Raw genomic sequence first — 16,112 nt, 5'->3', positions numbered from 1 at the left:
CTGTGATGAACACACTTATCTCCACAACACTCATCTCTACCATGCTTTTCTCTGCACAACAAATTGCTAAATAAAAATTATATATTTTAATTATTGTTATCAAAGTTTCTATTGGATACATATCATGATGTTTTTACCAACTTACAATAGGACTGTGTCTGTCTGTTTTAAAAGTATTTTAAAGGATTACTAATTATCTACATTTATTTTTGATTAATTACTCACAACTAATTCCTAATACACTTCAGACTCACTGGTAAAATTGTTTGCTTCCAAATAATTATTATGAGTACTTAAAGATTTATTTAGAGAAAATTAAAGCAAAGAGTTCTTACAGTGTTTTACTAAGCATTTCTGTGGAAGGGGGAAAATCACAGAGGTGTGTGAGATGATGTGTGTATGCCAGCTGCAATGGTGTTTTTGAAGGGGTTTTAATAAACACTTGAAAACCATTCAAATGTCACTTTAAAATAAGTCAAAAAAATCCAGCATAACAACTTGATTTGGAAGTAACACTGAAAAACCAAACTTCTGCTTTCTTGGTTTTCTCCATCATCTCTGAGTGCTGGTTGCTCAACTTATTCTCTGATTACTGCCTGTGTGCTTGCATTAAATCTTTCCATTTCACCTCTAAAAACACAGTGGCATTAAGATGAAACGAAAAATGGGGGAAAAAACCATGTTTCTTTATATCTGTGCTTGTTACTAAATGAGTTTTAAAGGAGCTGCAGCTGCAACAGGAGGATTTTTCAACTTCTTTTGTTAATGTACCATCAAAAAAGTTTGAACCAGTCCCTGAATCACACAGCAGCTGACAAACCAAAAATAATGAGACTCTTATCAAACTGTTTACAACTCAAAATACATATATTTTAAAGGTTTGTGCATCAGAGTGATTTTCCTTTGGTAAATCTTGCGAATTAGCATTTCTTAACCTGTGTAAGTTTAGGTGCTTGGTTTTTTAATGATAAGAATATCTAACACACACTGTTTAAGCCTGCTCTTCACAACTTATATACTGTTTTAATTCTGATACATCAAGATCTTGCAAAAATAAATGTGAAAACTGTGTGTGATGAGGAAGTCTTGGTGGGGAAAAGTTGTCCTGTTTGCATTTATCACAAAAACCATGAATTTATTTAGCAGTAGACTTCTTCCAAGAGGGAAGATGTATTTATTTAAATGTATGAATGAAAAATGTTTTGAGATAAGTCAGGTTTTGAGCTTAATTCATGGTCATCATACACATAAAGATCTCCGGTCCAAGTTCACGGCAGCGATGCCACAAATTCACCTGACTCATATTCAGTAAGAAATGCAACTTTTACCTATCAACAACATGCATCTGCAGTATAGGATAATTCTTAACTGGTTTTAACATGTCTGTACTTCACCTCCAGTGCCAGTTATAGTAAAGTCCATTGTCACTGGGAATGTGAGAACAAGACAACAGACTTTGGTCATTCCTGTGACTCACAAATTCTTACTTTTTCTGCTGGAGTTGCCCTAACCCTCTTGACAGCTCCACAAAAGCCTCTTTTCACAGCAATGACACACTTTTTTCCCCTAATATACCTTTTCTGGGAAGAGGAGCTTTAATCTGTTTGGATTTTTACTTAAACTACTTCTGGGAACACAGAGGGAATGCAAAGGAAACCTCTAATCCAGGACCTTGCATATCTTTTTGAAGAGCCAACATTTAGGTAAATTATAAAATGTCCTGCTTTTGTCTGTCTGTATGTCGGGTTTATCACTGTTAATTTATTTATTTTTGCATAGAATTTGTGTGATTCTGAGCTGATAATGTGGCTCTTAAAATAATAACATGAAGTGAGGATATTACATTCCCAAAATCTTGAGTGTAATTTTTTTTCTCCAGTTTCTAGGCCCTTATTATGTTAAGAAATAGATCTTTTGGCAGCAGAGAATTTAGATTTAACAGCCAAAAACTGCAAAAATGGCATTCATTCTGTATTATTATTTCTAGATTTGAGCTTTTCTTTATGTTGTGATAGTATTATCATGAAAAACTATGAGACTATATTTTGTTTGCAATGTTAATGAAATTATTGTGGTCTCTATTTAAAATACTCTGAAGTTCTCCATATATTCATATTTATATATCAAATAATATGTAAATAATTAATAATTGTAATGTTTTATATCAAAAACTATTGTATAACCCGTGTTTCTTTTGTATGTTAATAAATATTTGGCAGGGTAAAGCCTTAAATGTATGTTTAACTTAATCTACACAGATGTGTTGAAATTAGACATTTCAGGGCTTTAATTTAAATGTGTCTGTTTCTGTATATATTATATGCATGTATATATTGCTGCTTGTATTTTCGCTGTGAAATTACATAGATGTTTCATGTTAACACCATTCTTTTGTGCCTCTCAGATAAGACTTCAGACTTGCTGCATTTTAGTGACTATGATATTTATAATGCTAAAATAATTCATTAATAACTGCAACTGCAGTTTTTAAGTATATAAAGGTGTATATAAGGCATATATGAGGGAAAACACTCTTTCTATCATGCAAATATGGACACACAATTATGTTGAGAATGTTCAGTCAAGACATTTATAAAATTGTTTGTCTTTCTTGGAACATTAATTCAAGTCTTATACAGTTTACTGTAGATTTTAATGTGGCATACTGTTTCTGTTTCTGTTGCTTTTAAGAATGAAACTCTGATTAGAGTTTAATTAATTCACATTTAAACATCCTTAATGAATGTTTACTGAATGTGAAAATGTCCTGTTTTTATCATCTAAGACAATACAGGAACAACTGAGAAAGAATTTAGGGAAAAAACTAATGAGTTTCAGATGAAAATACAAGGAAAAAATGTTTTCTTTCAAAAAACCGAGGCCTCTGTTTCTGGAACATCATATTAATTTCGAAAAAAAAAAAAAGAGGCGCAGTAGGGGGGCTGGCAATACATGATCATGCCTAATATGGTCAACAAAACCAGTACAGTGCTGATGACATTCTTTACGGGGTGCAACCCAGCGGACAGGAAATTTGAGAGACATGGGAGGTCGCCTAATAAGGTGGTGGTGGGGGGAGCGAAGGGACACAGAATCTGATTGGTTCACGATTTGAATTTCTGCCTCCCCTGATGTCCAATCATGAAGGTTTCTCTCTCCCTTGGACAAGCTTGTAGTTTTAATGCTGGCCTGTCCCCATGTGTGCATACATGTGTGAGAGAGAGTGTGGGGGTGTATGTGTGTCTGTGTGTGTGTGTGTGTCTGTGTGTGTTTGTGTGTGTGTGAGTTACTCAGCTGGTGGGAGACAGGGAGGGAAGGAATGTGTATGGCTGGTTTACAGCTGAACCGCTGCAACAGGACTGTGTGTCTGGGCCGAGGGACGAACACCTGACAACCACTGGTGTTGTTGTTGTAGTAGCAAAATAGACAGACAGACAGACAGACTGAAACCCTGCAGAACCAATCAGTGCCTGTGAATCCCATTCATTTTCTGACATCATGACACATGCATTGTTTACATTATAGGTTGCTGTATAATAGTCGAGCTGCTTTTTTTCCTTCTTTTTGGCTCATGCAGTGAGAGCGAGCATGAAAATATCACCGCAGTGTGAACAAAGGGTCCCAGAGGAGGTGAGGGGAGAGTGTAGGGTGTGTGTGTGTGTGTGTGTGTGTGAACTTGTGACACTGTGATTTACTATAGTTGAACTCTGTACTTGGACTCTCTCTCTCTCTTTCTCTCTCTCTCTCTCTCGTCAGGGGGAAGCGTCTATCTTGGATGGCTGGGGTTCAGACATCCAGACTCTGTTGTTGGCGGCTTATGGAAAATCACCATCTTTGCCAGGCAGCTTGCCAAACGGCTGCCTTGCCTTGCCTTGCCTTGCCTCCTCTCCCCAACCCAACCCAATCCAACCCAACCCAACCCAACGCCCACCTCTCCCCCTCCTCCTCCTCCTCCTCACCCCCCCCTCCCCAACCAACCCCGATCACCACTGGTCTTCTGTTATAGGGCTGGGCTTAGTAGCAGCAATTACATTTTGGTAAAAGATCTTGTCAAGGGTGCAGTGTCATTAAAACCACGGGGGGAGGTGGGGGTGGGGGTTTTGGATCCAGGTTTTGGCTGTTTCGGCACAGATGCTTTACTCAGCACTCTGCCGCACACACTCACCCCACGTGAAGCCAACATTTGATCTGTTATTTAACACCCACCACCCCCCTCCACCCTCCACCTCCTCCTCCTCCTCCACCCATTTATGATAGTCAGGTTACCCAATACCTCATTTGAATAAGCAAATCAGAAGAGTTCCTCCGAAACCACATTTTACCGGTTATATCTCTGATCTTTGCAGCATCGCCTCGCCATGGTTTCACGAGCACGCATACTACTTTTGTGTCGGAGCTTTTGATATGAAATGACACATTGATCCGAGCATCATTACAAAAGATATTACGTAGGCTACAGTACACATCTTTTTGATTGAATCACAGTTCATACGACTGTAATGAACGACAATCAACAGGCTGTTAAATCGATGACGAATTGTAAACAGGATTAAATTGCCATCTACTTATACTATATAGTCTATATACAGTAAGTGCAGGATAATGTCCTGTATTGAATTTTGTGTGGATGGAACAGAGTGAGCTCCACATTTAACATATCGTCTAAATATCTGTGGTTTACTGCTGCCAGGTGATGACAGTTATTAGAAAAATCCACAGGGAAAAACCCCACAGAAGACAGTTTTTTGAACCTGTTACAGCAGCCTCAGGGGCAATAGCAGTGTCTTTATTTTTGCAGTCCCATTAACTTCATCGTAGCATATGCTGATATACTAAATGTAATCAGGATGAGGCTTTTGAAACAATGTAATGGAGAAGAAGCCTTTTCTTTGTTTTTGCAGTGTTGTACAATGTGATATCCATTTTCTTTCATTCTTGATGACAAGTTTCTCAGTGTTTTTAGTGTCGACTTCTCATTGGTGAATTTGTTTTCATTAAGGCTTTGATAGGAACTGATGGAGCACAGAGTTTTGAACATAGACAAAAAAAAAAAAAAGTAGGCTGCGACAAGGCACCCTGCTCCATGTGGAAAAAAGTGTCAGACAAGGAAAAATCTATGCATAGCCTATACACAAGTCAACACCCACGCACATTTTTTCTCTCCTCTCTCTGTTTTCTTTTTTTTTTTTTCTCAATGAAAGTCTTTCACACAGAAGAGTCGACACACATCTCCGGAGCGGCCATGAGCCCCCCGACACGAAGACGGCTAAAGTTCATCTCATTAACTTCTGACAAGCCCGCGCCTGCGCCTGCTCTCTCTGGCACAAGAAGTGGAGTGATTAAGGAGTCCTGACGCAATCAAAGCTACAGTCCCCTTTCAAGAAAGAAAAAGAAAAAAAGAAAAAAGAGGAGCTACGCATTCAATCTATCTGGACACACACACATACATACAAAAAAACACACACACATACACACAGACAAAAAAAAAAAATGCACCCCTGAGTCCACGTTGACAAATTCTTTAACAAGCTGTGGTTAAAGGGAAGCTGGTTTTACTCTGACTCACCCCCCTCCTTTCAAACAGTTTACTGGAAATAAAGAGGGAGGAGGAGGGAGGGGGCACTTTCAGAGAAGTCACGTGATGGGGCCGGGCAAACCACAGCACAGAGAGCCTTTGAGTGCAGTAGGCCAGGGGGGAAGGCAGGCATACGCCCAGCGCAGCAGATGGCCCTGATTTGAGTTACAGGAGATATGATCCTGGGAGTTGGCAATCAAGAATTCACAGCCTGTTAACCCTTTCCGTTACAAGCGGAAGTTACAAGCAGCAGCAGCAGCAGCAAGCAGCAAGCCATGGACTTGATCCACCAGCACCATGCAGGATGCTGCGAGAACAAGACGAGACGGTCTGTGTCAACACTGAGGATTCCTCCTCTCCTCTCCTCTCCTCTCCTCTCCTCTCCTCTCCTCTCCTCTCTCACCCGGCCGGCAACGCAGCAACGAGTGTGTGCTCGCGTACTGAGCTAAAGATTTAAGAGGGGAAAAAAAAAGTCGATGTTCATGACATCAGCGTCTGGAGCCGTTAGAAAAGGCATGACTTCATTATTCTTGAATAGCTCTGTTGAATGAATGAGAATAGAAAAAAAAAAAAAAAAAAAAAAACCCAAAGTGCTCTGCTGCTGTGCATCACGTGCACTTGTGGCAGGAAGTTGGCATGTGCCGGCTGAGAGAAAAGAGAAATACCACGGGGTTTAAGTCAAACTGCTGGCACCTCCGAACCTGTGTGACTTGAGCGGAGGGTGTCGCAGTCAGCATCTTAATCCAGCTCTGGGTCTGTAACTATCTATGTGTGTGTAAGGGGGGGTTTGTATGTGTGTGTGTGTGTGTTGACATCCTTGACGACAAAGTTTAACCACTTCCTGTCTAAACACAATGATCCGAGCGACAGCAACAGTTTCCCCCATCCAATCCCAAAGGAGTCTGTTTCCACTTGGGGGTTCTATTACTATTGATTTTCAGCTTTCAATCAAAAAAAAAAAAAACTGAAGACACAAATCCACAGCGGACGACTGCCTCCGTGTCCACCTTTAAAAAAAAAAGGTGAAAAAAGGAAAAGGGGGTAAAACATGGAAGCGTGAACATCAGAGAGCTGCGGCTGCGGGATCTCCATGGGTGAAAGATGCATGGGACCCTGAGAAGAACATCCGAGTGATGGCGAGAGGAAAAAAAAATGTTTCCGTATGTGGCAGCAGACAGGCAGCAGGTCCTCGCTGGTGCAGGCAACCTGCCTCCAGATGCTGTCCAATCACACAAGCAGCACACACATTACACTACACTACATACATACACATGGCTGCCAGATATCATCAGAGAAAGAGCGAGCAAGCGAGCGAGAGAAAGAGAGAAAGAGAGAGCAGTGCGCAGTAGGAGACGAAAAAGAGTGCGTGAGGAAGAATTAAAAAAAAATAGGAACAGAAAAAGACACAATATCAGAGAGAGAGGGAGCGAGACTGAGGCTGAGGCAGCCAGCGTCACTTCTAATCTGCCGTTGCGTGGATGCGAGAGACGATGCTCCTCCTGCGTAACGCACTGTTCATTTGTTTGGGAAAAAGAGATGCAGACAGGAGTGCTCCAACCGATGCTGCTGCTGAGATGATGATGATCATTTAGACAAAAAAAAAAAAACCTCCTCCTTGTCTTGTCTTGCTCCTCAACTTGTCTCTGCGCTTTTTCTCACAGTTTCGGTGGGAAGCGCCACTTTATCAGTAAGTGATGTCAGAGCTCCACTCTCACACATGTGGTCGGAGCGCCAAGGCTGCCGTTGCCCGTGCCAACCTACCCAGCTGTCCACAGCATTACTAAACACTGGACCTTGAGGGTGCTGCATCCCCGCATGGACCTTGTTAAACAGCAGTGCACACTCCTCTCAACACATTTCTTTTTTTACATTTTTTTTTTCATGACGTCCTTGAATTTGTTTCAGGGTTAGTGTCTCAAGAGGGCTGTTTCAGTTTGTCACTTGACTATAATGAAATTAAGCGGAGGATGCACATACACATCACATCCACAGGGCCAAATATATAACTGCTGACTCATGCTTTACCGTGTAAAACCACCTATTTAAAGATCAACACTTTTGTGAGTGTATGACCCAGTCACACCCCCTTTGACATCAGCCACAAAAACTGGTGCAATGCAAACTACTTATGAATGAATTCATTCATTTGTCTTAACATTTTTGAGAAAACAATAAAGCCCTGTCCACATGCACATGCATATTTTCTAAAACAAAACTTCTTCTATGTGTTTTAGCCTTTTGTCCAAACACAAACTTTGTTGTCGGTCCATGGTTGAGAGACTTTCAGTGTTGTGAAAAGAAAGTTTTGGTTTGTAACATCATTGTTGGTGGAAGGCAGACAGGTGGCATTTTAATTCAGGCTTCTGATTGGCCAACATGACTTTACAGTAATGCTTATATAGGCTATCGCCACCTGCTGACTTGGCGTGCCCTCAACAGAGCTCGACAGTGAGTTTTTTCATGTGGACTGACACCGGTGGAAAACCCCCTTTTTAAAAAAATACCCGTGTACATGTGGACTTGGCCTCAGCCCAGCAGTTCCTACACAGGTGGATGTGGAAGAGAAGAGAGGAAAGAAAACAAGAAGTGACTGGTTAAGCATTGACTTGTATGACTGTGTCTGAGAAGTGAAACACATTAGAGTCATTTTTTAATGCATTCTTGAACTGGGATAAGACAAATCAATTCTAGTGAGATAACACAAAACTACTCTGTATTTTTAGGCAACCTTGTGTGTCCCGGCATGAATCCAGAGACCCCGTGATTTAGTATGACACTACATTTGGATATTAATTAAAATTTTAAACAAATAACATCAATGAGATGAGTGACTTTCTGTGTTTTGAGGAAATAACTCACTTCCAGAAAACTGTGACAGTTAAACCAACATCAGAGACAAGTGAAATCCTGCCTGTGAGTAGTTCCCCTTCAAAAATAAATAGCTTTCATTATCAACAATTTTCCATTGTTTTTTATGAAACAGGATGTGGAGGCAGCATGTAACAAGGAAAATAACAGATCATGAATTAATGAAGTTATCCGACTGTGCATTAAATGAAAAGGGGCTTACTGGATTGCTACATAAATCTACTTTCACCTTGTAAATTACATATTCTACCTTTAATCTGAGCATTAGTTATGAATTTGTTAAAAGAGATTACTGTGGCATTTTAACATAAACACAATAAATGACATTTTCTGCTCATTACACCATCATCCACAAATATAGTGGTGGGAAAACCAGCTATTTATGAGACTCATATATATCACTTCTAATACATACACAAACATGGCCTAATATAGGCAGATTTTTGTAATATAACCAGAGGCATTTTTTCCTTTTGGAGTTATCAAAGACTGCATGTCATTACTGATCCATTCTCCTCTAAACTATGGTTGGACTCGTACTAATCCAGTGTGCATGCTGAGAAGTGAAATGCATACTGTAAACAAAAAGAAACATTCCTCTGAATCACTCAGTAATCCCTTGATATCTGGGATACCCTCGTATTTGCTCACAGTCTCGGTCCTGTCTGATATAGTTTATTTGTAAATACAAGAGTGAATGATCCTGTTATAAAGTTCAAAACCATTTAAGGATGAAGTTTTTTTTTTTTTTTTTTACAGCACTTGACCTGTCTGACTGTTTGACCCATGCTGCTGGAGAGAGAGGAGCATTCCTGAGGAGGAAGACCGTGTCAGGACGGTTCTGATGAAAAGCTTTCACTAAACCACATGCATATTTCCCCTAAATTCCCTTCCTCCCCCATTCATAATCTCAAAAGGGTGGAAAAATAAATATTTACAATGAGCTATGAGGCATTGTCGAAGCATTTGCTGGAGATATTTGATCTGAAAGTTGTTGTTTTTTACCAGAGGATGTCAAAATGAAGGGCCGGAAATGGCGGGAACATTTTACTCGAGTGCATCATTGCTACCCCCTTAGTCATAACGTTGTGAAAGCACAATTCCTGTTGTATTGCACACACTGAGGTGGGGCTTGGTGAACACACACACAAAAGAGGAAAGAGGTGAAAATGAAGTGAAGTGGGTAAAAGGACAAGTTAAAGGGACATTGTGTGTAACTTCTCCTGTTATCTATTCACGAAAAATCGATTATTTCGTTCAAAAGTCTGTTTTTCATTAATCAGTAATCCCCCCCATCAACAAACTGAAGTGTTCTTTCCAGCTCTGAATTAGCCGTTCATATCATTCATATCTACATGGAGCGGGTAAGCTCGGTGCTGGCTGCCGTGTCGTGTCGCCATGTTTTTATGTTCAGTGGCAACGTGACGGAGGAATGGAGCGTTACACTGATGCTGCATTCACCTGCAGTCGGGCAGACGGCCGTCGCTAACAAACCAGATGTCATTTTAGTCACAGAAGTCGAGAGAAAGACAGTAAAACGTGGGTCGGGTAAACAATACGACATCGCACATAGAGGCTTGTTTATGCCGTTACATGCAGCGGCTGTCGTCCGTCTGCCTTCTGCCGTCTGCCCAATTTCAGGTGAATGCAGCATGAAAAATACGATTGAGTTGCTTGGGATATAGAACCGCAACGCTAGATGGGAGTAATTCCTATACAATGTACGTTTAAAGCTCAACAAATTTAGTTTTGAAGGGCTGAAGTGGGGGCAGATGGAGGGGAAAGTGAGAGTAGTTTGATGACAGAAGGTGGTGAGGATGAAGAGTGGGTTGATGAAGATGATGATGATGGAGGGAGCAGTGTGTCACCTGTGCTGACTCGGTCTGGTCCAGCATTTCCTCAAACTTCTGGTAGTCCTCGTCGTCAGGGTCGGCGCCAGAGAGCCGCGCAGCCCGGGCCATGAAGTAAGGAGGAAGCTCTCCTATGGCAGTGCCTGCACCCTACACACACAGAGAGACACACACAATCACACACACACACAGACACAGACACACACACACACAATCACACAGACACAGACAGAACAATAAACATTTGTCAATACAGGTGCCGATTTCTAAAAAACTCTTCATACAGCTGCATTACAACCCAAGAATCTTAGGCAAACAGTTGACTTAACCTCCAAAACCGGCTCAAACCACCAACACACTTCTTACATGTCTCAAAATAGGCTCGGTCAACCAGAATAATCTCACTCACAAAGCACACACTGTGTCACGCATAACAAACTGGAGAAAAAAAAAAAAAAGAATAGCCATGGGGTGCAACATAAATAAATAATTTGTAAACTTACAAATAGTAATTTTTCACAGAAACAACTGCTTGATTCAGCTTTGTTTGACGTGGTCATTTAATTGTATTGTAAATGTTCTGCTAAGATTTTCTATATTCTAATTTTTTGTATTTTACAATGGGTACTACAGAAAAAAACATGAAACAAATACAAAACAAAACAAAACCATTATTATTGTTTCTAATATTCCTTGAGCTTCTTTGTACACAGGCTTCACTAATAAATCTGAATGCAGTACAATGCAGTTTCTTTATTTGTATTAACTTTGCTTTATTTTATAACTTTATTATATTGTATTTAGCTGCTGTGTGTCGAGTAGGTTGGATGGTTGGTTGTAAAAAATTCTGTATTTGTCGTAATATCAGGCTAATTATCATGACAAGCCTGTTACTGTGGTGTCTGGGGGGTTAATGGAGCGAAATATCAATATCCACTACCCAAAGCAGCTTGCACTGCTTGATGTCTGGAATTGTGTGATCTGCGTGCTTAATGGGAATAAAACGGAAAGGATTTACGAGGACGAAAATCCCTCAGATTATTAAACGATCATGGACACATAAAACACAGGCCTGAAAAACCAGATGCCACCTCTAAACAGCATATCAACACGCTGCACTGCTAACTGCTAACTGCTCTGTGCTAATCTACTTTTTTTGGACATATGGAATCCAGTGTTTCTGGAAAATTTCAGAAGTGCTAACAAGCTCTGGGGGGTGGGTGGGGGGGCAAACTTAAGGAACCGAGATATCGATATCTAAGAGCCAAAAGGAGCTTGTGATGATTATAAAGCGCTGGAGCCTGTGTGATTGAGGGGGGGCTTAACAGGAAAAAAGCGGAAGTGATTTGAGGGAAATAAATCCTCAGCACTTGGGTCGGTTCACCAAGTTCATTCTGCCAAAACATGAGGACGGAGAGGGAGTGTGGTGGAGGTGGAGGGGGGGAAAGGGGGGGAGAGAGGGTGAGGGCTACAGACTTAATTAACACAATGAAAACAGCCGCCAAGAAATTCAGTGTTTTTGGAGTTGCTCACAGCTCATTACTTTAATGTTTCCAGGCACATGGGGAGAGCAGGGGTGTGAGGGGCATGAGAGAAGATGCTGAGGATATACGTAGTTAGTGTAAGTTACATTTACAAATGGCATTTGCCCCCCTGACACATCCTGGCTGCAATGCACAGACAGCAAAGAAAAGAAAAAAAAGACAAAAAAGACACAAAAACGTAAGCAAGCACTGAAATTTAGCGGTCTAGGTGGAACACACACAAAATCATAGCTTCAATCTCGCTCTCAGAAGAACATAACTGACTAATCACAGCCACATTACTTGCATGTAGCTGGATGGCTGAGCCAGAAGATGATTAGTGGGTAGTTAGCAACCATGGCAGCGACAACAAGCCCAAACAATCACTCTCAGGAGGCGGTGCTATCCCAAAAAACCTGGCAGGCTGCATCTTTAATCTGAACACCCTCTTCTCTTGTTAACACTGCAGTCTTTGATGAAATCTGCCAGTTTTTTCTCATAATGGAGACGTGCCTTAATCTCCCTGGCAGCTGCTCCATTCAATAGCTCTGCTGCCTCTGTTTGTGAGTCTGCTTGTGTATGTGTATGTGTGTTGTGTTGTGTGTGTGTGTGTGTGTGTGTGTGTGTATTTGTGTTGGGGGCAGTGAAATGCGTCCACCTGCACAGTGGTGGTGTTTGAAGTGCAGTACTTCAGGCAGCGGCGGCAGTGGACAGAGAGGTTTTCAAGAGGAAATAGAAAAACACAAAAAGAAAGGAGGAGAGAGAAAGGAGGCAGGAGGAGACAGGAGCAGGAGGAGGAGGAGGAGGAGAAGTGCTAGTGGTGTTGGGGGACGTCATGTGTCATCACCAGTGGGAGGCTGGCAGAGGGAGGGGGGGAGAAGGGGCGGGTGGGGGGGCAACGCTGGCAGGGATGCTTTGAAACGGTGGGTGCTGCTGCAACAGGTGTCTCCAACTGTAGAGCTGACAAGCTTCGGCCGAGGCCATGCCAGGCTGGGGTTACAGGGCTGTAGTGGTGAGTGGGTGGTGGTGTTGAGTCCGAGGGGATTAGATGGCGTGCACACACACACACACACACACACACACACACACACACACACACACACACACAAACACACACCCACGCAAACACAGAGTCATATGTCACACTTTGGTAAAATGAGCATGATGCTGCTGGTTGTGGTTGTGGGGCTGCAGGTCGGTTCAGAGGAAATTTGACTCCAGGAAATCAAATATACAAAGTTTTTTTTACACACACATACAGATATAAAACATATTTTAGCTTTTGGATTAAATTTCAGAATGCACCTAAAATGCACTATAACCTTTACAGGTGAACTTAATTTAACCTTCTCTAAACCTTTGAATGCATATGTTCAATGTTTCAGTACTTATTGAATAACATGCTGTTCTCTAACAAGGTGATTGACCACAAACATCACAAGCAGCGTCCGATTTAGTGGTTCAGTCGTCATTGACATCATGAGACCAAGAGAACACTTTGATCAAATTGATCAAGTTATTGAGACATTGAGATTTTTGTTGTGCTATAGCCACCACTGTTAGCTTTTGTTTGAGATAAAGAAATGACCATTGCATCATTCTACTTAAAAGACTTTCATGATACAGTAGAATATCACTGTAGCAGGAACTTTTTATAGGGATATTCTTGTCAAATATCCCTAACTTTTACGAGTAGTGTACGTATATAAGTTTCACCTCATATCATAATCATGTCTGTCTTGATATAAAGACACCCTCATGTTTTCTGCATTAGGTTATACTTAGAGGACGGTGACCAAATTCAATCACTGAACTGTATTTTTGCACAAGAATAATCATCCAATAAGTCAAAATTGTAACATTTATTTATTACATAGATGTGATGTGTGGGTTTGTATGTACTGTATGTGCATGTTCCCAGTTTTGTATTTGCACGTGAGTATTGTGTTTATGTGTGTACTGAATGCACCGTGTGCGTAGTTAATGTTTTACAAACAATAAGGAAGCATGAAGTCCAATAACAGTAGAGAGCAGGTTGTGGGAAGCCTGCGTTGTTGGTTCCTGTAAAGTCCCCTGGTAATGAAGAAGTAGCTGAGGATCTGTGTGTCCCCCCCCCCCCCTCCTCGTCGCTTCGGCACCTTCCACATTACAGAGAACAGGGAAACAGATAACAAAGACTGATAAAAGTCACATTGTGTTTCAGTAGTGACTGACTTCTCTTTTTTCGCTCTCTTCAGCAGTTATGCTCATGCACGGGCACCGATATTACCGGTACTCTTTTTCTGTGCCATGTGACTGTGTGTGAGAGAGAGAGACTGTGGCACAAAAGTGGTTTCATGGTAACTGATGTGTGTGAGTCATTGATAAACTCAGCGTTACTATACTCTCTGAAAGTTATTCCTTGTCTAATTCAAAGCTTTTAATAGAAACTACGACTTTATTAAGCTCAACACTTTACTTTTATACACTGTACTGTAGCTCTAAGTGGTAAAAATATTTATGTTCTGGTAGTGAAAAAAAAAACGCAGGTCAAAAATATTTCATCTTTCTCAGCAGCCACAAGGCTGGTTAGAAGTGTGAAACCACTGACACTGCATAGGGGAAATTCATGGTAAGAAGCGGGGGATTTCCGCGCAGATGATTAATCAATGAATACATTTTCACCCAGTGTGAATTCAAATGTGCAGTTCCTCCAGCGTCAAGGCTTTACTTTAACTGGTGGGGGTACTAAAAAAAAAAAATTTACAAGACAGTGATCGATAGCCACCTGTGACACTGACTTTTAAAATTAATGTGCAGGAACCACGCGGTCTTTCGCATAGTCAGAGGTAGAGTGTTAAATATATCTTTGTGTTAAACTGACAGAGTGAGAGAACACGGGTATTGTCAAGTTTTCACCTTTTTATACTGTATGCCGGCTGCCACACCATAAATTGTATTTTTTACTAAGAAAAAATATCATAGTTGGATTTGTGCACCTAATTTGGAGTCCTTGGCATGTGCAGTTTGACCCTGCCCTTGGAAAACCAGGTCTCTAAAAGCCTTCAATTTTGGTAATTTTCATGTTTCTACCACCCTCTGTCTAATGACACCTTTCAAAACCCACTGGATAAATTCAAAAATGCATAGTGTTTTTCTTAGCTCCTGAGAAACTGGCGTTTGAGAGATATGAGGGTTTCACCTGACAGCAACAATATTTCAGAGCACACATTTTGAATACTGGTCAGAGCTGTGGCTTGTGTCCAAGGTCGTGGCAAACTGTGACCAAAAAGTGAGCTTTGAAAAATGTTTAGAGAAGCTTAACTCTCTGCAGATCCTGCAATTGCCTGCTCTTCACTGTTAGCTCTTCCGGTTTCGCAGTGTGTAACAGACACTCACCCACATACAAGCTTCCAGGCGGACTTTGGAGATGATGGTCCAGAGGGAGATGCTTCCCTGGAGGGTTTCTGACCCCGCCCCCATGGCCTCAACGCCCACCTGCTCAGCATCGGAGCCCAGTCCTGGTGGTGGAGCTGCTTCGTGCTGCTGGGGACAGACTATTTGGTCTGGATAGGGAGGCTCGGGGAAATCCACTGAGCCACATTCATATGCTGCCAGGGTCACAGATGCTATGTGTGGTCCCTGGGAAAAAAGAAAAACAGATAGAGAGACAAAGCAAGAGAGAAAGACAGAGAAAAAGGAAGATAAAAAGAAAAAGTGAGAGGAGTGAAAAAGTGGAGTGGGAGTGAGTCCACCTGTTGGAAGTAGTTTTGAGTCAGAGGAAGAACCCCTTTTTTATTAGCATGGGGACAAAGTGGGAGCAATGAGTCAAGTACTGAATGATAACAAAAGGACAGTTTTACTGTATGTGGGCCAGTATGGAGACAAAGTCTTTTGTTGTTGCAACAACAGTGGAACTCCTCCTCTTTTTCTTTTCACTATACATTTGCAGTCGTGACAAGTGAAGGGGCCCCAGGTGCTGGGGCACCGAAACCACCGCATGCACGCACACTCAGATCTGTACACTTACTTTATAAATGAACAACAGAAATGGTGAGAAATGGTTAAAATATGTAGTGTTGCATTAAAACAGAGGTTTAAAAGCCAGATTATTCCCACTACTCTCAGGTGACAAGCACATTAAAGGAATAGTTCACCAAAAAACGTCCATAAAACTACACAAAAACCTTGAAATATTCCTCCACACTGCTTGTCCACTGCAATCCAAGTGTCCTGAAGGGATATAGTCCAGAGTTTACTCGAACCAACGTCATTCAGGACATTTTTACAGTCCAAACAGCCCTGTATTGAATTTGC

General features: G+C 41.4%; 1 protein-coding gene and 1 long non-coding RNA gene across 3 annotated transcripts in view; both read right to left on the bottom strand.

Moving 5' to 3' along the window:
• LOC146974200 (vacuole membrane protein 1-like) overlaps positions 1-16,112 on the bottom strand; it is a 62,280-nt gene that overhangs the window by 27,336 nt on the left and 18,832 nt on the right. For both annotated transcript variants that reach the window (XM_085797314.1, XM_085797315.1), the window contains exons 5-6: positions 15,195-15,437; positions 10,312-10,443 (exon numbers count right to left, since the gene is read on the bottom strand). In XM_085797314.1, coding sequence (XP_085653440.1) covers positions 10,312-10,443; positions 15,195-15,437 — 375 coding nt within the window. The remainder of the gene's footprint in view (positions 1-10,311; positions 10,444-15,194; positions 15,438-16,112) is intronic.
• LOC146974201 (uncharacterized) lies at positions 5,164-6,151 on the bottom strand. Its single transcript, XR_015037541.1, has 2 exons — positions 5,999-6,151; positions 5,164-5,936 (listed from the first exon to the last, which is right to left on the bottom strand). It is a non-coding gene; the product is annotated as an uncharacterized LOC146974201 (long non-coding RNA).

The sequence above is a fragment of the Trachurus japonicus genome, chromosome 14 (assembly GCF_045865225.1).
Source record: "Trachurus japonicus isolate A0001 chromosome 14, Traja_1.0".
In the NCBI taxonomy this organism is placed as follows: Eukaryota; Metazoa; Chordata; class Actinopteri; order Carangiformes; family Carangidae; genus Trachurus; species Trachurus japonicus.
The sequence above is the reverse complement of the archived record's forward strand: the minus strand, read 5'-3'. Positions and strand labels throughout refer to the sequence as shown.